General features: G+C 39.8%; 2 protein-coding genes across 4 annotated transcripts in view; both read left to right on the forward strand.

The window, feature by feature from the left end:
* The first annotated feature begins 401 nt into the window (after positions 1–401).
* dis3l2 (DIS3 like 3'-5' exoribonuclease 2) lies at positions 402–19,942 on the forward strand. 3 transcript variants are annotated; one of them, XM_047368594.1, is made up of 21 exons: positions 402–436; positions 2,135–2,912; positions 2,997–3,127; positions 3,869–3,922; positions 4,038–4,139; positions 5,950–6,133; positions 6,304–6,368; positions 7,493–7,722; positions 7,810–7,983; positions 8,090–8,169; positions 9,098–9,210; positions 9,352–9,459; positions 9,563–9,796; positions 10,958–11,037; positions 11,169–11,352; positions 11,567–11,653; positions 12,925–13,072; positions 13,324–13,454; positions 14,293–14,397; positions 16,189–16,293; positions 17,459–19,942. In XM_047368594.1, exons 1-21 carry the CDS (start codon positions 410–412, stop codon positions 17,558–17,560), a joined length of 3,222 nt encoding a protein of 1,073 aa, XP_047224550.1. In that variant the 5' UTR covers positions 402–409; the 3' UTR covers positions 17,561–19,942. The 3 variants fall into 3 exon arrangements, with proteins under 3 accessions (XP_047224550.1, XP_047224553.1, XP_047224551.1); XM_047368597.1 differs by having other exon boundaries at positions 412–514; positions 2,173–2,912; XM_047368595.1 differs by having other exon boundaries at positions 423–514.
* Positions 19,943–21,646: 1,704 nt separating this feature from the next.
* The window catches only part of LOC124870599 (unconventional myosin-VIIa-like), a 28,314-nt gene continuing 25,663 nt past the window's right edge, over positions 21,647–24,297 (forward strand). The window contains exons 1-5 of the mRNA XM_047369402.1: positions 21,647–21,748; positions 21,912–21,943; positions 22,133–22,234; positions 22,316–22,468; positions 24,218–24,286. Of these exons, the coding sequence (XP_047225358.1) occupies positions 21,932–21,943; positions 22,133–22,234; positions 22,316–22,468; positions 24,218–24,286 (336 nt within the window). The 5' untranslated portion in view covers positions 21,647–21,748; positions 21,912–21,931. The remainder of the gene's footprint in view (positions 21,749–21,911; positions 21,944–22,132; positions 22,235–22,315; positions 22,469–24,217; positions 24,287–24,297) is intronic.

A 24,297-nucleotide genomic window follows, 5' to 3' on the forward strand; every position in this document is an offset into this window, starting at 1 on the left:
AATCCTGTCTGAGAATTTGTTTACATTCATCCTTTTTGCCTTAAATCAGAAGGATGAAATGCTGATTACACAACCAACCCACACTAAACCATGTCACTCTCATTTCTAAGTCAAATATTGTCTTTGCTGCCACCTAGAGGTAACAGCGTGTACTACGGAGATAATCATGGCGACCATTGTACAGAGTGTAACCTGTGCTTTTAATATCAGCTGCTTCTCTTTTTTTTTTTTTTTTTATTAAAATCTAGATTTCAAGTACTTAACGACTACTTAACTCCAAATGCTGTGGGGTTACGTGTTGTTAATTTTCCGTTACCCTACAGCAGTCACTGGGCGCACAATAAATGTGACGTTCGCGACCGTTCAGTGACAATTCCAATATTTTCTCAAGCACTCAAATGCAGCATTTATGCAGCACCCAATGACGACAGAGGAAGTGAGTATAAGGTAGCATTGTAACTGCATAGAGACAAAAGTTAGCTGCACATATCTTGCATCACAGTCAACCAACGAGGTAATATTTTTATTCATCACTTTGACAGTCGCTGTGTTGTTTTGCTCCTCGTTTATTACACAGCTTGTTGCTTTCTGTAAGACAAACACCGTCGGCAGTGAACGTTTAAGCAACACCTGACGCTTAAAGTAGCTCATACACTGCTAACTGTTAGCAAAGGTTAGTTCGAGCAGAGCCGTTAAAACTGAAGCTAATTTGATGATAGGGCTTTTATGTTATCAGCAATTATAGTGCGGTGTTCTTTGGCGCTTATTTTGGGTACATGTCCCATGTTTATGTAGTTTTCTAAATGTTTTCTTCAATTAAAACGTTACCAACGAACAGCAGGTGTTACCTAACTTCAAAGTGTGCCCAAGTTACAAAAGCAGGTCAAACAGCTACTGTGATTCGTTTATGTCTCCCGCATCATTCAGGAGGATTTTTTATTTGTTATTTTTTACCGCTTTAGTTCATTGAGGTTTGCTGATATTTGTTCATGCACAGCTTCTTATTGTTCCACCACAGCATTTCAATCAGGTTGAAGTCTGGACTTGGAGGTCATTGTCCTGTTGATATCAGTAGATGATGATGTCAGTCAATTTCGTCAGTAGGAGAAATAGCCTCACGTTTGGTACTAAAATACTTTGCTGTTCATATAAGTTTGAATCACTTACTCGGGGTGTCCTTTCATGATTAGAATTTGGACTTTCAGGACTTTTCATAATTTCAATTGATGATGTTTGGAAACCCCAAAAGTGCCTGTATTGTCAGAAGTGTTAGTTTTACTATTTTGTCCACTGCTTGTTCCATGAGTGGATCAATAAATTCAAAAATCTCATTAAATGCTATTACTGTGTGCAGATTAGTGATAAAAATCACAGTTCTTTCTGTAACTGGTGTTCTAAAGAAGCCTTTGTGAAAATGGGAATGTTCTTTTAAGAGCAGGATTTGTTTGTGTGGTTGTGATGGCTTTGACATGTGCAGCTATACAGACAACTTCTAAAAACTGTTTGTGTGGTTCTGGTCGACTCAGTTACTGCAAGGCACCCAGATTCTGTGGCCACCAAACAAGCCCCAATCATCATTCCCCCACCGTCGTGCTTGATGGAAGCCATGAGGCTTTACACATGATATGCTGTGTTTGGTTTTCTCCAGACATTGAGCTAAACTGTTTTACTCTTGTGTAATCTGTCCTAAGGACAATGTTCCAGAGATCTTCAGCTTCATTCAGATGAAACCTGCCCTGACACACACTGTGCAATTTTAAAAATCATACTGGACTGCAAAATGTCACAGTGTATGAGTTGGATATAACATTTTGATAGCATCGATGAAATACCAAGGTGCACAATGTCTAATGCAACAGTTTTGTGCCAGACAGATCCGACAAGCATCAGTCCATCAGCGATTGGACAGCAAGCCAGACTGGTTAGATTTGAATCTGTGAATGTATTGAGTTATTATCAAATATAATCTAGGAAGTAATCTTCATGTATCCTTTCCTTGTGATTGTTATTTACGTCCTCAGGTATAAATGTCTTGGCCCTTTTTCTGCCTTTATTTCCTGTAAATTGTTGTTTTATCATCCACATCCTATCAACTGTTGGTGTAATCTGTGTTCTTGTTCTCATGCCTTGGCAGAAAAGCACTGTAAAGGACTGTCTTATGGATTCTCCTAGGCAGTCCAAGAAGACCAAGCAGAATCGAGATGGGAAGCACATCCAGAATCAGTCTAGGGCCCCTCCTCAAAAAGACGCTTATGCCAGACTGCTGAGCCAGCACCGCAGCAGCATGTTCAGTTCATATCTTGAACAATGCGCACAGGACTCATTGTCCCAAAAAGAGGCAAATGATACCAGCTCAGCGCTCCAGGTCCACAGTGACAGGCCTAATGCAGCACAACAAAGGAGGGACCAAGGCCTGAACGATTTATCTCCATCCTCCTTAAAAAACAAACGAGGGGAGAGTTCGCTGTCCTTATACATAGAGAAATTAAGCATTCATAATGCTCAGCAGGAGTGTGAAAGGAAACAAGGTGTGAGTGAGAGGCAGCGAAGAGGGCAGAGGAGGGACACCACCACCAGCCAGGATGGAGATATCGAATCCGGAGAGGAGGTTGCTTGTTCAAGACCTAACAGCGCAAAGAAATACCAGAAACAGCAAAGGAAGAAGGATGATCCACACAAAAATGTTGGCCCAAAAGCGGCCGAGGTAAATGTTTGCCTCCCGGCCCCTCCAATGAACGCAAGTTCAAGCGAGCAGGAACAAGAGAAGGGTATGAAGTCGAAGAAAAAAAGCCAACTAAAGCAGCCGGAGGAGGAGAAAAACAGAGAGGGGATTTCAAAATTAGCCGCTGATCCTCAGACACCGAGGCCCAAACCAAACCATGGTAAAAGTGGTAAACCTCAGCAGCCTGCAGGTTAGTTACAAGATGATTCTCACTAAACCAATGTTCTCTATCACTACATAAGGTCATTAAGTCACGGAGTGAAATCTTTTTCAGCTACAGGAACAAATTCTCCAGATGAGAAGAGTAAGAACAAAGGAGACAGGCGATCAAAAAAACAAGTGTTTGAGTCCTACATGAGCTTTGAGGAGGTTTCCCATGGCCTCAAAAGAGGAGAGCTTTACCAGGTAGGAACCTCAGACAGGTACTGGCACTTTTCTCACTATGCAGTATACTACTTTTTCAGTTTTGAACATATATCCTAAGGAACAGCTTCTTTTTTTGTACTCACTTTGCGCTGCATCGTACTCTTTTCACAGTTTACTGTAAGGATGTTGTTGGTAACTCCTGCAATTAGTACGTACTAGCAGGAGGTCGCGTGACGTTTTTTTAGGCGTTTGACCCTTTTGGGACAGTCAAATGCCCCAAACTGGACCAGTTGAGTCTTCCAGAATATAAGTGTGATATAAAATCTACTGAAAATAATATAAAACAACATTTTACATGATATTTGAGCATTTTTATTATTATTTATCTCTAGATGATGAAAACACAGAATTATTAAGACACAAACTGAAACACAATGTTTAAACAATTAACACCAATTTTTCCATTCACACCTGCCACCTTGTAACACGAACGAGTCACATGACACCAGGGAGGGAAAATGGGGACATTTTAACTTTGGGGGGGGGTACTCACATTTGTTGCCCACGGTTTGTATTTTAATGGCTGTGTGTTCAGTTATTCTGAGGGGACAACACATTTACACTGTTATACAGGCTGTACACGGACTACTTTGTATCAAAGTAGCATATCTTCAGTGTTGTCTCATGAAAAGATGTAATATGATATTTGCAAAGACATGAGGGGTGTGCTCACTTTTGTGAGATACTGTATTACTGAAATCCTTCCTATTTTTCCTACAGGGACAAATAAGAATTAATCCCAAGAATTACAATGAAGCCTTCATCCCATCTCCTGTAAGTTAATCGTCTTCATAGCACTACACTGACCTGTGATGTTGTTTGGATCCTTTGTATTAAACTTTCTAAACAAAGACAATTAGAAGACCAGCTAAATGTTTTATGCTTGCAGGATGACATGCGTGATATATTCCTGGATGGAGTCGTTGCTCGCAACAGGGCACTAAATGGAGACGTAGTGGTGGTTCAGATTCTCTCTCGGGAACAGTGGAAGGTGAAAACTCATGTGTCTCATAGTGTTGATTCTGTTTGATTTTGAAAATGTACAACAGTGTTCAACGTATACCATAGATAGTTGTTGCGTGCTCTGAGGGTTAAGCTGGCGAGTTTGTAAGTGCAAGGTGGTCATTCTAGTTACTGCTGGCATTATTTTGAGGCAGCTACCATCTTGACATACTGCAGAACTACACTTCAGCCTCTAGACGACCAGCAGTTGTTCATGTAACCTGATCACACGGAGTGTTAAAATACTTGCAGAAACCCATGCTGTCTGAGCTGTAGCTTGTACAGGTTTTTCTGCATATTCGCTAGAAGTCTGGAAGTCCAGTTTTAACATTTCCATAGCCTGCAAAAACAAAGACAAGGGCTCTTCGGAAAATGTCTGAATATCTGGACTGATTTACTTTTTCCAGTATCTAAGTATCTATTGAAATTGTTGACGTGAACGTATTTTTATATTGTTTTATTTGTGAATGACATCATTTATCTTTTATTTATCACATATAAACCTAAATCTTTGTCCAACTCATTGATCATTCTGGTTTTTGATGTACTAACACTCAAAATCAAATGAGGTGCACTGATGGCCCTTTTGGGTCCCCAGACCTTCATATATCAGGGTTTTTGGTTCACCAGACGCTAGGTTTCCTCTTTAGGAAAAGGTCAGGCCTTTACTGCAGCAGGTTTCAATTGCTGTTTGTTTGTGGGCCTCTCTGTCCGACGTTTAGTCTTTAAGTGGAATGCATTCTCGGTTGGGTTAAAATCATGTGACCGACTTGGCCATTCAAAAATATTTCACTTCTTTGCTTTAAGAAACTTGCAGTTGCTTTGACTGTATGTTCATTCTTTGTTCATCTGTATTATAAAACGCTGTCTAATCAGGTAGACTGCATTTAGCTGGATTTGAGCGGACAGGACATCTCTGAACACCTCAGGATTCATTTGGCTGCTTCTGTCCTGTGACCCATCATCACTGAACACTAGAGACCCAGTGCCACAGCCAGTTATGCACCCCAGCCATCACACTGCCTCCACCGTGTTTTACAGATGATGATGTATCCTTTGGATTGTGAGCAGTTCCACACCTTCTCCATACTTTTTTCTTGCCATCATTATGGTCATTCTTGACCTTCTTGAACACGTTTGGGGTGAATTAGAGCGGAGGCTGTAATTCCGGTTTTCTCATCTAACTATGAACACACTCTTAAACCTTGTGGAAGATGTTTAATAGTTAAAGTTGCTATTGCTGGCAACGGTGGGTCCATCAACAAATTGGACCATAGTTAATACATAGATTGATAGATTAAGAATAGAGTGTCATTAAAGTTAACGTTCATGTAAAAGTAGACAGAAATACTTTTGCCAATATAGTGTAAATGCTTCAAACTAGGGCTATACAATATAGGACTGTTTGGACTGCAATATTAGTTGTTGGCTAATATATTCCAAGTGTTACAAAATAGCATTTAGATGGTAATGTAATATTTAGTTGGACAGAATCTCATGGCAGCAGATGCTTACACTGGACACAAATGAGCTTGCCCAAAATGCTTAAGGTCAAAGGGTGATGGAAGCACAGATGAGAAAGAAGAAAATAAAAATATGTTGCAACCAATATTATCATTGCAGTACTGAACAATATTATTGCCATCCCAAGATTTTCTTACTGTCAAGCAGTCTTTTTGGAAACTCTACATTTATTTTACATGCAGCAACCACACAGCTTTTTTTGAAAATATAACTCTACAGTATATTTTTGAGCATCTTCCAGCGGTCATTTAAACAACTAATATTTGTCTCTGTAGGTGGTGAGGTCTGACACTGACTGTGATGGCACCAGTGAGTCTGACACGCAGGCAGAACATGTGCTACGAACAGCCCAGAAGAGGACATGGCACGCCCTGACTCCTAATCTTGTTGTGGAGGACCAGTCCAGTGATCCGGAAGAACTCCCTAGGAAACGTCCTGATATCTCAATCACTGACCCTGGTAATGTGGAGAAATAAGAAACAGAGCAGCCGGTGCAAATCATCAACAGTAAAAGGAATCATGTTTCTTTGTAATCTGTAATGGTCAATGACTGGCATGTTTGAGTTTTAAAAAAGGTCTAAACAAGCCATCCCAGTTTTGCTCATATCAGTACTTTCATCTTGACCCAGGGGAACATCTAGAAGATCCTTCAACCACCCGAGCCAATGCTGAAATCCTCCAAAAGACTGCTAAAGTAAGTCTTTCTTTATGGTCTAGTTGCCAAGAAAAAAATCACAGATGTCACATTAAGCAGCGCTCCTGCTGTGAAGGCTGTGTACCTGCCGCTTTTGGTTTCACAAAGTCAAAGCATCCATAGAGAGGGATCTTTCTGTCTCTGAGTCCTGGGTTTTCCCTTATCAAAGGTTCCCAGACCTTTGAAGTTTCCGTACCTTTGAAAGAGAAACATGCCCACACCATCATAGACTCTCCACTTTACTTTTTAGTGGGAAGGGGGCGGGGCTATTCTTAATATTCATACTTTGTTTCATGCTATAACCACCTGGAGTGTTTGTTAAATAAAAGCTTGTCTAATTACATGGTTCCACTGGAGTGCAGTTATGTTTGTGATGGAAGGACAGAAAAGTCTTTTCTTGGCAAGCTTTCCAAACAACTGGTTAGCATGTAAAACATCTAATGGTTTTTATGTTGACCCTTCTAGAAGATGCTGTGATTCTCTCACTGTGATCTATGAATATTTATACGTCCCCTACAATACTCGTCCTTGTTTGAGATGAATGAGTTCTTGCCTAGCCTAGTGGCCTGTGGCTAAAAGAAATATGCCTCAGTGTCTCCTCATAATTATAATTAATAATTAGGAGTTCATAGAAACTCTGATCAACTTAAAGTAAAGAATACATTTAACCAAAATGCTGTAATTAGGTGTTCCGGTAATCGTGCTACGTGTGATTCTGTGAGAAACAATTGTTTCTAAATGTGAATCCCCGGACTGAAAGCACCAAAGTTTGAATTTTTGTACGTTTTTCCGTCTGCTGTTACAATTGAATGATTACATTTGACGTGCTACATCTTCTTGTCGCTCTACCTACTTTTCTGGCTTCTAAAGTGCTGAATAAAGGCCCCTGCTGTCAGAAAAAAACTTAAAAAAGGAAATCTAGTCTTTAAAAAAATGGATGAATTTATTTGAAAGATTTTTACACGAAAAGGTTTTCCTTCCTTAGTGGAAAGCATCAGCCAATGCGTTCCAGAAATGCTGTACATGATTTAGGTTTGTGGGTTTAATCTCACTAAAAGTTAATGTTTGTTAAGTAAAGGTTTTAGACAACACATGTGTCTACTTCCTGTATCCCTATCCACCAGGTGGTTTACATCATTGAGAAAAAACACTCCCGAGCTGTAACAGGCCACCTGAAGTTCCTACCAGACAGGTCCTTCGCCATGTTCTCTCCTGTAGACCACCGCGTGCCACGAATAAATGTTAAACTTGACGACTGCCCCGCAGACTTTAAAACCCACCCAGGTGATTTCGCCAAGACCTTGTTCATCTGTCGGATCACCGACTGGGCAGCTGACAGCAACTTTGCAGTAGGGTGAGGAGCACATTGGAGTGGTGAAAAAACACTTGCTTGTTGGGATTCAAAGCTGGACTAATTCTTAGATTTTCTTTCTCCCCTCAGCCAACTTGCTAAGACCCTGGGTCAAGCAGGAGAAATTGAGCCAGAGACAGAAGGAATCCTGACTGAGTACGACGTGGATTTTTCTGAATTTACTGAAGAGGTGTTGGACTGTCTTCCTAAGAACCTCCCCTGGACCATCCCACCAGAGGAGTTCGAAAAGAGGAGGGACCTTCGGTAGGAACCCAAAGCTTATTTTCTTGGGGAATGTGTCTCATGATGTTGAATACTACACTGAATTTTACAGTTACATTTCTAAAGTTACACCTTATTATTTTTTTAGGAAGGAGTGCATCTTCACAATTGATCCGGCGACTGCCAGAGATCTGGACGATGCCCTGTCATGTAAACAACTCCCTGATGGTAAGCTAGTGCTCATCACTCCCTGTTGAGACCTTGAAGAGTGAAGTATAATTTCACACTGTTTGCTTTATGCCCGGTTCACTCGGCAGGATTTCTATGCCAATTTTTGACCCGATCTTCCCCTTCCATCATGCTCCGACCATTGTGATGGCTCTAAAGATAATCTTATGAGATATTCCTGCTGTGTGTGGTGTGTTAAGAGTGATCTAGTGTGCTCGGAAGGACGTTGGGACCACTCCCACCTCAGAGTGGATATTCAAAATGTTGGATTGTGCTGGCCTGATATCCTACCTTGTGGGGAAAAACAAGCACTCAGCCTGTTGAATTCAATTCAAAAATACTTTATTAATCCCAAAGGGAAATTAAATGTTGTTATAGCTCATATTATGAAGGTTTCCTCAAAGAGTCGTTATAGATGCTGATGGCTGTGGGCAGGAAGGATCTCCTGTAGCGCTCCGTCTTACAGCAGATCTGAAGAAGCCTCTGACTGAAGATACTCTGTTGTTGTACAACAGTCTCATGGTTTTAAAACTTTTATTTTGAAGGTTTGGTATGTCTTAATGAAGCAAACTGCTCAACGCCTATTTTACATTTTTGTGATTCTTTACTCTATATGCCTTTTAAAATAAAGCGGACAAGAAGACAGCCAACGTCTTACAACTCTGCGCAAATATTTTATGTAAACAGAATATTAACTTATACCTTCGCTATATTACTTATTGTGATCTTGACCTAGGAGCAAATTTATAAATATTTTGCAAAAATATTTATAGGCATTTACAACCATGTACCTAAACACTCAGACTTGAAGGCTGAGGTAGGTGCTTTTTCAACACCTTTTGTCAGTTCACCTCCACTTGCTTGTTTCTGTTCAGCTTGTGTGGTTCATGGTAAAAACCTCCAAATTAAAACCCAATTTGAAACGCAGGCAACTTCGAGGTGGGAGTTCACATTGCTGACGTGAGTTATTTTGTGGAGGAGGGCACCGCGCTTGATGCCATCGCCAGCCAAAGAGCTACCAGTGTTTACCTTGTTCAAATGGTGAGTGCTCGGTGAACGCAGGACCAGCAAAGCTATGTGTTATTGTGTATTTCGAGGAGTCATTTGTTTTATTTACTGAACTCTTTGCTTTCTCTGAGGTTTTGGAGTCAGTAATTGACTTTGTAATTCGTCCCACCTAAGGTGATTCCCATGCTGCCCAGGCTGCTGTGTGAGGAGCTGTGCAGTTTGAATCCTCTCACTGACAGGCTCACTTTCTCTGTCATTTGGAAACTTACACCTGAGGGAAAGGTATGTATGAACAAAACACGGGCCTGTTACAGCTGGGCTCAGTCCAAAGGGATACCTAGAAGAGGTGTCTTTCATATGTTTCATTTAATCAACTATTTGTCAGATCCTGGACGAGTGGTTCGGCCGCTCAATCATCCGCTCCTGTGTGAAGCTGAGCTACGACGACGCTCAGAGAATGATCGATGCCCCTGAGAAACTATTCCCTCCTGAGAAGCTTCTGCCTGTTGACCTCGAGCACACTATTGATGAGATACACCAAGCTGTGCTTCACCTGCACTCTATTGCCAAGAACCTTCGAGCTCAACGCTTTAGGGGAGGAGCTCTTAAACTGGACCAGGTCAGCACATTTGACCCTTTTCAAGAAATTTACTGTTTTGATCATTTAAAAAAATCACATAACTAAAATCTATTTTCAGCCATGTGGGACAAGCATATTATTATCTTGAAGTTTATGTCATGTCCCAACCGCAATCTTCATTGAATTTTATTTCTGTGTTAGACCAACATCAAGCAGCACATTGTGAAGTGGAAAAAAAAATGATACATGGTACATTGACTGCTTTTTATAAATAAAAGAACAGTGAAGTATTTCATTCATTTGTATTCAGCAAAACATGATATGTGACAGAAAGCTAACACTGCACATCCCTCTGATCGTACCATCTGAAGCATTATGTAGTCCCTCCAGGATTCTGCAATGCTTTTTTGTGAGTGTTGCGGTCTAAAATGACAAATTTTTGTGGCACCTTTTTCAAAAACTTGTCATAGTTGCAAATTTTTTCAAGCTTTACTTTGAAGGTCGCGTCATTAAGAAATGGCTGCAAGAGACTGGGGTAACTCGAATGGAGTGGCCAGCACTTTCTCCAGAACTGAACCCCATAGAAAGCCTACGGGATCAGCTGAGTCGCCATCTAGTGGCTTGTAACTCTGTACCCTAGAACCTCGATTACCTGAGGGTCGCCCTTCAAGAAGAGAAGATGCCATGCCTCAGCAGACAATAATAATTGATGCTCAAGGGCACATGACACATTGTTGAGACATTGACATTGGTTGGTTTGGTAAACCCACCACTGTTGCTGGCTTTTGTTTCAATAAATAGTTTGAGGTGAGGAAATTACCATTGCATGCTTCTACTAAAACAACCTCATTTCATATTATAATATCTCTGTCATTTGAACGAGCCGAAAACAAGCTTGCACTGAGCATGCATTTTTTTTTTTTTTGCCTCCAGAGCAGTGCAGAGCTGTAAGAGAAACACATCAATGGGGAAACTTAAACTGACTAGCTGATAGAATGATGATTGGAGTGAAATACAACCTGCAATAAAACTTGTTAGATTCTGGAAAAAGACTTGAGACAGGGGTGGAGGTTCACCTTCCAGCAGGGCAACAACCCTAAACATACCGCCATGGGCTACAATGGAATGGTTTAGATCAAGGTATATTTATGTGTTAGAATGGTCCAGTCAAAGTCCACAACTAAATCTTTGTTTTTTCAGCTAAAACTTTCTTTCACACTCGACAAAGAGACCATGATGCCTCAAGGTTGTTATATTTACGAATACAGAGAAAGCAACAAGTGAGTAGCCTCTGTTGAACTCATTGTTTCAACCCCTCCAGTGTTTCCCTTCATATTTCATACATGTTGTTGAATTACTCTCCAGTGTTAAAAGACCAGTCATACTTTGTTGTTAAAACTGTCTCTTTTAGGTTAGTGGAGGAGTTCATGTTGCTGGCTAACATGGCCACAGCGACCCACATTTATGGGAAATTCCCTGAACTGGCCATGCTGCGGCGCCACCCTCCACCCAAAGCTAAGATGGTGAAGGAGCTGGAGGCGCTGTGTAGCCAGCTGGGATTGAAAATAGACTTTTCCTCTGCCGGATCCATACAAGTCAGTACTTTTAAACGACAAATAGTCTAAACCCATTTTTAGATTTCTATTCTGTCTTGTGCTCAGTAAGCAATACAAGTCAGCGATATTCTTAAAGTGTTGCAACAGGAACTCCTGTTAATGACTTCCTGTGATTTGGATAGGAATATTTCTCCAGTGTCTATCAGCCGTTTATTAATAAACAACCTGTCTGCCGTGTTTCTTCAACCAACAGAAGAGCCTCTGTGCCGTTTATGGAGATGACGAGTACTCTGTTTACAGAAAGGAAGTCCTCAACAACATGTGTTCCAGACCCATGCAGGTCAGAACTGATCTGTTTTCCTGTTCTTTTATTTTAATTTTAAGCATTTAAAGGGACAAACTGCTCTAAAATGATTTGGGCTTTTTGGTTTTATACACTCCTGGTGCTCTGCCCATCACTCACGCTAGTTCCTGCTAACACTAACACGTACAGATACTGACATATTTGTTGGCGGCCATAGGGAAGATGTGTAAAAAGCCAAAAAAATACCTGACTCTTTTACTGTAGTAATAATCTCACACTGAACCTTTTTTAGAGAAATCCAACCTTTAATTTGAGCCTTTAAAGTCTGTGATGGAAGAACTCTCATGTTAAGGAACAATAGCTCCTAACCAAATCGCCGGTGACATAATTGTTTGTATCCCTGCTAGTTATACTTTTCACCACATAGTCTTCTATAAAATCTCCCAAGGTTGGAGCAGACTGAGGGAGGGATCTTTATTCCTCCTAGCACAGTCCCCACAGGATTTCTACAGGATTTAGTTCTTGGCACTCAGGTGGTCCTGAAAGAAGATGAATGCAGTGTTCTGTGTTAATTAGGCCTAAAAAAGAGATTTTAGGGTTTTTTACCTAAAATCTCTTTTTTTATATAGTTTTCTGCACTCTAACAAGGTTCACCGGGACTTTAGAAGGGAAACAGACCCACATCATCACAGTCCCCCCCCCCCCATCTTTTTATCTCCCTTACCATCAGGCCGTCAGTGTATGGTGGCCAGATCAATATGAGTCATGTCCAGTCAATGGCTAAAAGAAATGTGCATCATATTTACGTTCAAGTGAAACAGAAAGTCACAGATTATTAACTAGAATATTGATTCAATAAAAATGTTACGTTTCAATCGAACAAATGCTTCAGTTAGATTGCATTAAGATTGACTGTTACAAGTACCAGTAACTCTTGCGTTATTAGAGGTAGGATTTTTCTAAAGTGTTTAATGTGAGATTATACTCCTAAAATAAAGGTTTCTGTATTTCAAAGATTCCTTTTAACTCTTGGAATACCAATAAAATCATCCATGTCTGTTGGTTTAGAAAAACAAACAGGCTCTTTGGAAAAGCAATAGAGATCATTCAAAATGTTTTTAGTGCAGATTTTTAAAGAAAACATGTTTTTCTTTAACCATGTTTTTCTGCATCTGGAAAGATTTCACCATTCATCTTAAAAACCTTACTGATGTAAAGCAATAGGCTCAGTGCCATGTAATAGACTTCCGCAAGTGAGAAACATTTAATGTTGTGAGTTTCCATTTGTAATCTGTTTGTTTCCTCAGCTGGCCTTGTACTTTTGTACCGGTGCACTGAAGAAGAAAGAAGAGTTTAGGCACTACGCTCTCAACGTTCCTCTATACACACACTTCACATCGCCGATCAGACGCTACCCTGACATCATAGTGCACCGGCTGCTGGCATCGTCTCTGAGTATGTGGCGCTTCTACAAAGAACGCAGACAAACAGTGCCTTGTTTGGTTCAGAAGGCTGCCTCTGTTGTTGTAGGACGTATCTGTTTGACAAAGTGAATCTGAATAAAAGACAAAGAACACACTCAGACCGCTAACTCAGTTGATGTGTTGTTTTATTTTCCCTTGCTATCGTTTCTGTTTTGTCTGCACGTATGTTTCTTTTTCTGCCATGTTCCTAATATTGTGCGTCTGCTGAATGTTTGCACACAGAGCTCGGCCCTCGTTTAGGCCTGTCAACAGGGGAAGTCGAGAAACAGGCGTTGCACTGCAATGATAAGAAGACTTTGTCCAAGAGGGTCCAGGAGCTCAGCTCTGAGCTTTACTTTGGAGTGCTTGTTAAGGTGGGAACCGCACCACAACCAACACAAGGTTTATGATTTCCATTAAACAAAAAATATAATTATTATCAACCAAATGTATTGTATATCCACCATTTATAAGATCTGGGATCACAAATGATACCTATTATTAGGATGTCTGCAATAAAGTATTTAATGGGTGTAACTACATATAGAGCATAGTTTGGTACGTGCAACAGTCCAGTCATGGTGATGTTGTTTGGCACAAGTTTAGTGAAAACAACAACAAAAAAGAGTCAAATGTGAAAAGTATTTTTTCTTATGAATGTCCTTTCTGTAAACATTCTGTGTGTAGCAGCAGTCATGTTTTAGTTGCTGTAGTTCTTGGCAGAACTGTTAATTAATTTAAATAAAAAAGTTGTTTTCCTGTCACAGAGCACACTTTTAAGCGTAGTTCATGCTTGTTGATTATATTTGGGATTAACAGTCTAAGGTTAGCCTGCTTTATTCACTCTAAACCAGTTTACATTACTGTTGAGCTGAGAAGAAGTTGCAGAATTTGGAGGTAGTTCATCCTCAATATTAAATCTGCTTTGTCCCATACATCAGTACAACTGGTGGTGAAACAGACCCACAGCATGCTGTTACCGCTGCCGTGCTTAACAAATGATACATATGTTATGATTCATTATTTGGTTGGACAAACTAGAATCCAACGTATGTACTGTGGCGCTTCAGGGTCAATACATGCACTACTTAACTGGTTGTTTTTTAATTAGTTTTACCCAATTTCTGCATTGATTCCTGCCGTGTGTGTTGATGTCAAGCAAGGAAAGTGGTTGTTCATATGTTCTAAGTAGCTGGTTGTTTTGCTCCATAGGAGTGTGGCCCACTGGACTCTAAAGCCATGGTGATGGGGGTGCTGGATAAGTCCTTTGATGTGCTGGTTCTCAAATACGGTGTGCAGAAACGCATCTACTGCAAGGTTGGCTGACACTAGATCACTGTTTTAATCATGTCTTTTTGGCTGCATATTTATTGTCTTTCCAGACCTCATGTTTTGTAGACTTACTTTTAATGAGATTTTGTTTTGGCTGACGTTTCTTTTACACAAGTACAGGTCCTTCTCAAAATATTAGCATATTGTGATAAAGTTAATTATTTTCCATAATGTAATGATGAAAATTTAACATTCATATATTTTAGATTCATTGCACACTAACAGAAATATTTCAGGTCTTTTATTGTCTTAATACGGATGATTTTGGCATACAGCTCATGAAAACCCAAAATTCCTATCTCACAAAATTAGCATATCATTAAAAGGGTCTCTAAACGAGCTATGAACCTAATCATCTGAATCAACGAGTTAACTCTAAACACCTGCAAAAGATTCCTGAGGCCTTTAAAACTCCCAGCCTGGTTCATCACTCAAAACCCCAATCATGGGTAAGACTGCCGACCTGACTACTGTCCAGAAGGCCACTATTGACACCCTCTACCAAGAGGGTAAGACACAGAAAGAAATTTCTGAACTAATAGGCTGTTCCCAGAATGCTGTATCAAGGCACCTCAGTGGGAAGTCTGTGGGAAGGAAAAAGTGTGGCAGAAAACGCTGCACAACGAGAAGAGGTGACCGGACCCTGTGGAAGATTGTGGAGAAGGGCCGATTCTAGACCTTGGGGGACCTGCGGAAGCAGTGGACTGAGTCTGGAGTAGAAACATCCAGAGCCACCGTGCACAGGTGTGTGCAGGAAATGGGCTACAGGTGCCGCATTCCCCTGACCTGGGCCACAGAGAAGCAGCACTGGACTGTTGCTCAGTGGTCCAAAGTACTTTTTTCGGATGAAAGCAAATTCTGCATGTCATTCGGAAATCAAGGAGTCTGGAGGAAGACTGGGGAGAAGGAAATGCCAAAATGCCAGAAGTCCAGTGTCAAGTACCCACAGTCAGTGATGGTCTGGGGTGACGTGTCAGCTGCTGGTGTTGGTCCACTGTGTTTTATCAAGGGCAGGGTCAATGCAGCTAGCTATCAGGAGATTTTGGAGCACTTCATGCTTCCATCTGCTGAAAAGCTTTATGGAGATGAAGATTTCATTTTTCAGCACGACCTGGCACCTGCTCACAGTGCCAAAACCACTGGTAAATGGTTTACTGACCATGGTATCACTGTGCTCAATTGGCCTGCCAACTCTCCTGACCTGAACCCCATAGAGAATCTGTGGGATATTGTGAAGAGAACGTTGAGAGACTCAAGACCCAACACTCTGGATGAGCTAAAGGCCGCTATCGAAGCATCCTGGGCCTCCATAAGACCTCAGCAGTGCCACAGGCTGATTGCCTCCATGCCACGCCGCATTGAAGCAGTCATTTCTGCAAAAGGATTCCCGACCAAGTATTGAGTGCATAACTGTACATGATTATTTGAAGGTTGACGTTTTTTGTATTAAAAACACTTTTCTTTTATTGGTCGGATGAAATATGCTAATTTTGTGAGATAGGAATTTTGGGTTTTCATGAGCTGTATGCCAAAATCATCTGTATTAAGACAATAAAAGACCTGAAATATTTCAGTTAGTGTGCAATGAATCTAAAATATATCAATGTTAAATTTTCATCATTACATTATGGAAAATAATGAACTTGCTAATATTTTGAGAAGGACCTGTACATTATGGAAAATAAAACAGACTGAGGACGGCCACTAAAAGTCATTGTCATAGGAAATACCGGTCTTTTTCTGAAACTGTTTGAAATGATTTCTTCTCCTTTGTAGTCTATTGTAGGCGTAGACTCATTCCACCATTGGAAGGTGGAGAAAGTCCCTCATCTCAAGCTGGTCTGGACAAGTAAGGATCTAGAAAGTCCCCCTGTAGAGCAGGTGAGAAACACATTTAGGGTTTGTAAGATCATTGGTTTGTAGACTCTCACTGAATGATGGCATACATCCTAATAAAGACAGGTCAGAGTTTAATGGCCAGTTTCCATTCTCCAGGGTTGTTTTTTTTTTTTGAAGATTTTTGCTGATTCCAGTTTCTCTTTAAGAATATTAATTTGGGGAGATAGGAAAAAACATGAATAAAATAGTTTTGTGAAATGCATTTTAAATGAACAATCTGCATGTTTAGCAAACAGCACTTACTGATGATGAACAAGCTTCATGTTCAAAGGTCAAAATCTGACTTCTACATGAGGTCAAAGGTCTGGAGGAACTAGTGGTGGGAAAATCCCTGAAGTGCTGTTATTTCTGTCAGGAACAACTAATGTTTGTCTTTACACAGAAGAACACATAAAATAAAAACAGAATTTGAAAGTCCAGCAAGACACAAGCATCTATAAACTGCCTTAACCTGAGGCCCTAAGATATGTTTCCTTCCTATTATTTCTCATTTCTGCTTTTCACGCTACAGAGTTCCATGTTTTATAAATTAAAGGATTCCTTACCTAAAATGAATATGATCATGTGGTTAAATTACCTGCAACCTTTCCATATGTAACTTTTTAAAAAGAAAACTAGAGCCCAGGTGTTTCATATGAAAGCTGTTAAACCTTTCAGAGAAACTAGTTTTGTGATTATGATCTAATTCACAGATCAATAATCATTCTATGTTCCAGCATGGGGTTTACCGGCTGGTTTTTTTTCTAAAGCAAATCCAAATCCAAACCGGAAACCAGACGTTGAGAGAGGGAGCTGTAGATCTTTATTTTTTTAAATGTAACATTTCCAAATCCAGTATGTTCCACAACTGAAAAGGTTGAAAGCTTAAGAGGATAAATCAGACTAACTTTGCTATAACCTGGTCTCACTCGCATCCTTGATGAAAAACTTTTGTCTCGACTTTATTTTGAAATAGCTTTCTACACCTTTGTGGTTCCTCGTATCACACAACATCAACATATTTGAGACGGTTTAACCAAAGTGTTGCTTTTGCAGATATTGGGTGTTTTCACTTTGTTACATTTGAGACGGTTGACATAAGAGCAAAAAAAAACAAAAGTGTATTAAAGCAAAAACAACGTTGTTTCTGGTTTTTTTTTCCCCCCAGGTAATTTCCTTCTTCTCTGTGGTTGAGGTGCAGCTCAGAGCGGATGAAGCGCCTCTCAAATACAGCGCAGTGCTCAAGAGGCCAGAGGACAGCGGGTCCTAGAGCAAAGGAGCACTTTGCAGAAAGTTTGGAGTTGCACATTGTGTTTTGTGGCTGAATAGGAATGTAATTGTAAGTTTAGATGTAGTACTGCAGGGTAGCAGCGATCATACCTGCATTAAATCTCCACAAATTCCTGTGCAAGGAAAAGGTCTTATGAAGGTTTAGTTTTTAGCTTTTTTAACTGACCTCGCATTCTCCAAGTCAGGTTGTAGGCTTTCATTGTAGAAGATCTTGCTTTCAGGTGTCATGTGCATCCACCTTATATCAGAAAGATTTAGATGTTTCAGATATGTCCTTATGAAAGTATTTTTGTTGTTGTTTAACATTGCCAACTTGTTTCCTGTGTGTTTAGCTCCACCAGCTGGTATTACACACTACCAACGTTTACTCCTCTGGTTTATTTTCTGTGACTCAGATGGATTCACCTTGTCTTTAACATACAGTGACCAACATGACTCACACTTTTATTATGATAACTTGTCACGTCATAACGTTTGCTCTTTCACCTGGACGTAGACACTGACATGCTTTTCCTTTCAGACGTCTACATACGCTCAACACCAGCATGAATGTCGTATTAAGCCTGAGCTTTTAATGACGCATTTGTTTTCTTCAAGGGTGGTACAGTGATACGACATGTTTAAAACAAGACTTGGGTGCAAAGTCTCACAATTATACATACAGGGTCAAATATATTCATGCACCGCCTCTAGTATTTGCCTAAATGCCCCTTTCAAAGTTGTAGAAGAACTGATTACTTTTTGTAACCATCAAGCTTCTGGGTGGATAGGTGTCCACTCATCCTATCAGAATTGGTTGGTTTCCTGGCACAGACCTAGCTTTTCAGAGTCACTGAGCGAAACATAATGTTTGACAACAGTTGAGGTTGGGGCTTTGCCAGTAGCCTGTTTAAAAAACCAGTTTTGATGTGTGTTTAGGATAATTGGTCTCTTCAAACATTCAACTGTGTCCAGTTTTACCATTCATGTTACTGGTTTGAAGTGAGGTTGGAGAACTTGGAGGTGGTTCTGTTTCAGCATTATTCCATCCACTTTGTGCAATGCAGCAGTACCACTAGCAACCAACCAGACCCTGAGTATGATGCTGCCACCACCATGCCTGACAGTTGCTACAGTTTTAGGTTTCAAACCCTCACGTGGATTCTTCTGACAATTTTTGTCTCGTTTGACTGTAAAATAATTTCCAGAAGGCGTTTAGTTGATCAGTATTTTGATACAGGCTCCATTGTTAAAACTACAACAGAAGCTTATAGTCGTCTAGAGCAGTGTTTTTCAACCCTGGTTCACAGGGCACGCTGCCCTGCATGTTTTAGATGTTTCTTAGCTTTAACACACTTGATTCAGGTGAATGTGAGTAAGCAAAAGCCTGTTAATCAGCCATTAACCTGATATCAGCTGTGCTGAATCAAGGACACACCTAAAACATGCAGGGCAATGTGTCTTGAGGCCCAGGGTTGAAAAACACTGGATTAGAGGCTTTGTGGACCCTGGGTTGCTCCTGAACGTACTGATAGGAATTATAAAAGACCCCGACCCCAACTCTTAATTTTTATTTTGGACTAGTATGTGCTTGGAAATCAACCAAAGGTCCCCTATTTCAGATTAGAAGATTGGGTAAAAATCGGGTTAGAACTATGTCTTAAGCTTGTTGATTGCTTCAGAAGCCTGCTATTTCTCTGCACTGTGCTACAGTGTATTTATCCTCATCTTAGTGGGAGTGGGTTTAAGTCTATATTCTTAAATTTAACTGTGTGGGAGAGAGAATATCTGCCATAAATTCAAACTCATTCACTCAGTTGTTTTCAAAAATAATTGAAGCGGTATGTTGTTCTCTGAATCCAACCTGAAGGAGGAAAGTTTCAAATAAATTATTAAAAGCCCTGAATTAATGTGGCAATCATATCAACAATGAGAGAAAGTTGACCATCTAAGAGGACCTGTATGTATAGTCCCACATTTGAGTTCATACATAATAGTAAATATAGAAAAAAAGATTTTTCATTTTGTTTAAACAGTTCATATGACACAGTCCTGACTTTTAAACCCTAGGAGTTTCTGTTTACATTAGATTGGCACCGTCTGTGTTATAGACTCCTCATGTTTATGTCGTGAAGAAAAGAGATGTTGGAACTCTGCAGGTATCCGTTTTTGGAGCTCACAGGACTTTTATTTAACTTGGTAAAAAATAGGATCTGATGTGTTCTTGCCATATTTAAGCTCCATGCTCTCTGTTCAGTGTGCCAGTCAAGCCAAAGCTTAATCCTTTGTCAGCTCTGTATGTTTTTAATCTAATATTGGGAATGACTTGAATGTGAAAGCTGCTGAAAATGAGTTTCTTCTTTATAAACATGCTTCCATCTGCCATTAGTTTCTTGTCTTTTTCTTTGTGCTCTGATATCAGTTTTGAATTGTGCAGCCAGCATTGAACTCAAATGTTAATTTAATTCTTATATTAAAGAAATTAATATAGCTCGGTTTAAAGCAAGAGCAAATGAGTGTGGCTGCATGTTAATACAGTTTTTTTAATTGACATTTTTGAAAACCAGCAGTTTTTGTTTTTTTTCTTTTTAAACTCATTTTGACCTGTTCATTTTAGCCAAGATACGGTAGAGATTTGTGATTTAATCAGAGGAGGAAAAAACATTGAAAACATTCTTTAGACATTTTGCAAAGATTATATTAGATGTGTAAACTTGATGTTCAGTATTTAATCTGTGTTTGATCAGTCTGAAGTCTGATTCACCAGGATTCAAGATTGAATTATGTAGTCTTTAGTCTTTTGCTTCAGGAAAATATACTCAGTCATCCAAACGGTGTTGTGTTATTAAACTTCTCTTGCCTTTGGCGGAGTTGCTGAAGGGAAGGAGGGGAATACAAAGTCTAATCCAGGATGGACAGATCATTGAGTCATGAGTACTGCTTGTTACTCACCAACAAGCTCATGCACATCCCTGTACTGTTTATTTATAGCTGATAAACAGATAAGGCCAGTATTGCCAAGGAGTGTCGTTCACCAAGTAGTGATAAATGCCGAGGTGCAGTATCAGATAATGAGGCGCCATCAACATCACCATACAATGAGTGATTTTAAGAAGTCAGGCAGAAACTGCTGCTGTGATGGAGTAAGATATTGACAACTAAAGTAGCCACCACATCCTCTTAATAAAACAGTTTGACATTTTTGTGGCATACAAGTACATATTTTTGGATTAAGTTTTAGCAAAGTGTTGCTCGCATGTTAAAATATTCAGAACCACTTTAATAGTTGACAGTCATCATTAAAGCCACTTTTCAGAGTTGAATATGAGTTGATATGTTAGTTCATGAAGCTTTTTTACTCCCCAGTTTGCCTCTCTTGCAGGAAGTTCCTTATCAGGGCCTGATCACAGTGATGCCAGTAAATAATCATCAAAAAGCTGACACCTTGCTCAGCTCCATGGTCAAAAGACTGTAAACCCTCACGGCAACCGTAAATGTTGCAGTGTGTGCAGACAACTCCCCGGTCCAATCGGTGAGCAGAAAACATGACATGTTAGGGTTAAATTCCTGAGTGAAGCTAAATGACCAAAGTGAAGGTGATTTTTACTTATGCGCTTTATCTTTATTGCCATGGCAGCAAGATTCTCTTCTACCTCTCCTCAGATTTACACAAGCAGGGTCCAAAGGGCGCACATAAATTCTTTACAACACTTTGTGACCTTGGAATGCCGACGTCAAAGCTGTTTATGTGAACTATTAAATAGCACCAATACTGATCTGTGGCACCTTTTTAATTGGTATTTTGCTTCATAGAGTTCATATATGTAAATATTTGGTTGCTTGTTTCCCCATCAGTCTAGTGAAGCTATACGCACAGCATGTGCTCACATAAAGACAATGTTCCAGGAGATTGTTTCAAGTTGGGAAAACATTTTTAAATCCCACCCTGGGATGAGGGCTGAGCTCATTGAAGGCTAGGCAGCTAGTCACTTCTCCGAGTTTCATTTCCTTTCCATCAGCGACGGTCCAAAGTCAAAGCACCATAAACTCCATCAGCCATAGAAGAGCTGCGTTTCCTCCTTCCTTATACTGAGTCGAACACTAAACGCGATCAAGCCAAGTTGGGAGACTTAATGAGGATCACGAACCAAAGGATCGAGGTGTATTCATCCTAATTTTATTGTTTATGGTACATTTTCTCTTTTTTCTCTTAAATATTTGACTTTTTCTTAACTCAGAACCCACAAGTGGACTTTGTTAAATGTAAAGAATTAGAGTAACACAGCATAAAGTAAACTCTATCAATCATTTGGAAACTTTTGGATTTCACATTTGGATTTATTCTGTTTTAGGGAGCAGGAAAAATCTGAAGATGCTGAGAAAGGTAAGACTGTGAAAAGTGTCTTGTGTTTAGATTTTATGACTAAAAGGTTTGCTTACCAGAACTAGCTGCGGTTATATGTCCACTTCAGTGCCTATACATAAAACCTAGTCACATAATAATCTGTGGACTACCAGGAATTATGTGAAACCGTTATGTTAATGAGCTTTCCCATATGTTTTGTTTTTTCAGGGAGAATGGGTCTGGGTGGACTCAAACATCGGGGTCCCCATTGGAGCCCGGGTCAAAGAAACACCAACTGGTCACAGGTTACTGGTTGATGATGACGGAAATGTAGGTGACCTCTGACGACAAAAGAGAAAAGATGTGTCTCATTCTCCCACTTAGTGTCTTTCCTCCTAATGTCCCCTCTAGGAGCAGAACCTGGCCCTGAAGGAGGAAGGCTCTCTAAAGATCATGCACTCGACATCTGTGGAGGGGGTGGATGACATGATCAAGCTTGGGGACATGACGGAGGCTGCCCTCCTCAGAAACTTGATGCTCAGACACAAGCGAGGTCACATCTATGTAAGTCACGCACTCACTGAGAAAATTATCACCGCTTTTCCTTTTGGTTGCAATGGTTTGGTTGCAATGGTTTGGTTGCAATGGTTTGGTTGTTAATGTGGAGTCACCTTGGGAGGTTTTTATAGAAAGATAAGTAGATTATTTGCCTGGGTAATGGATTGGTATGAGTGTATTTTCCTTGTAAAAATGGTCACATTGAGGTTTGGCCCTGTACACTTTCTTTTTCAATTTGATATTTAATTTCTATCCAATAATACATATAGAGGATCTCAGAAATGGAAATGCCCCTTTTAAAAGGCAAGTCTTTATTTAAAAGTAAAGGATAACACCATAGTACGTTATTGACACTTTTGCCATCTTTAAAGAGCTAATAATTTACTTTAATGAGCTAATAGTTTGTTGGAGCACCTTCTGATTCATTTACAACATTCATTCTTAGGTAGGGGTCTATCTATGCAATGTTTGTCCACTCTGACTCGTAGAGGTTTACAAAATTGAATTAAATAAAATGTTTCTGGCAGCCATCTGAAGGTTTTGGGTCAAAATTGGACCTGTACCTTATTACTTCAATTTAGACAAAAACAACACACTTCTATTTTACTTAAATGAACCCAGCATGATGCTCCCACTACCATGTGTCACTTTAGGCGTGGTGGTGTTTTGGTCCTGCAGAGTGTTTTTTTGTGCTAAACATGCAATCTAGAAATGTGGCAAAAACATTTAACTTTGGTTTTATTAGACCTAACACTTTCTCCTGGAGCATTGTGGTAGATTTCAAACTGTTGTAGATGTTTGATTATTATTTATTTTTTATTTTTTATGAAAAGGTGCCTGTCTCCCTCCTCTACTTATTAGTCAAGACAGATGGACAGGAGTAATTGTTACATGTGGAATACAGCAACCTGTTCTTAACTCTCAATCTCATCAATTTTAGCTTGTCAGATATAACGTAATTTATTTGACATAAAAGATATTTGATGTTAGGCCTGCCACATGTTTTAATCCACTTCATTTATTTATGCAGCAACAAATTACAACAAATAGCATCTAGAAAGCACTTCACAAAGCAAATTGGTCAAATACACATCCAATGTTAGAGAATCCAAGCTGGTCCAATTAATTAAATTCAATCCAATACATTCAAATAAAGTCCAATCACAGAATCAGGATCCAATTATATGCAGTCAACCCCAGTTATAGTGTAATACAATCAAAGTTAGTTGATCATATACTGCCAGTAGGTAAAAGATTGTGATATTGTCGCAGCAATCCGTCGTCATTCCATATTATCCCCCATTATTGGCAGCTGTCTTTTCTAACCTCTCTGCAAATCATAGCTTTAGCTAAAGACATGAAACTGTGCAAATGTCTGGAAAAATCCTAATTGGTGGTTGGAATTTATTTCTGGTTAATCAAATTCACTGTAACTGATGGCAGCTGTGAACTCAAGAAGACTGAGTTAAAACAAAGAAGTGCTTCAACGTAATGTTAGTTTGAAGTTGCACTTCTACAACTAGGTTATTGTCGCAGTTTTATTTTTTTACTTTTCCCGCCTAATATTTTCTTCAGTGTGGGTTGCTGCCTTTGTAGAATATCCACTGACATTTAGAGGGTAAAGAAATATTTTTATAATTTCTATAACAAAGCAGAAATCTTCACTCTTGTGATCCTTCTTCTCAAAGCATCGAACCATGTTTTGCTTTTGCTGGCCCCAGAGCAAATGGCAGTTTTTATTCTTTTATTTTCCAGACCTTCATAGGTTCAGTTTTGGTGGCAGTGAATCCGTACCAGGATTTTCCGATATATTCAGCCGAACAAGTAAGTCTCTC

The sequence above is a fragment of the Girardinichthys multiradiatus genome, chromosome 6 (genome assembly GCF_021462225.1).
Source record: "Girardinichthys multiradiatus isolate DD_20200921_A chromosome 6, DD_fGirMul_XY1, whole genome shotgun sequence".
NCBI classification, from domain to species: Eukaryota; Metazoa; Chordata; class Actinopteri; order Cyprinodontiformes; family Goodeidae; genus Girardinichthys; species Girardinichthys multiradiatus.

Coding starts and splice junctions, on each gene's coding strand:
- dis3l2 (XM_047368594.1), top strand. CDS start 410: ATGCAGCACCCAATGACGACAGAGGAA. Junction 437..2,134: donor ACCCAATGACGACAGAGGAA/GTGAGTATAAGG, acceptor ATGCCTTGGCAG/AAAAGCACTGTAAAGGACTG. Junction 6,369..7,492: donor TCCTCCAAAAGACTGCTAAA/GTAAGTCTTTCT, acceptor CCTATCCACCAG/GTGGTTTACATCATTGAGAA.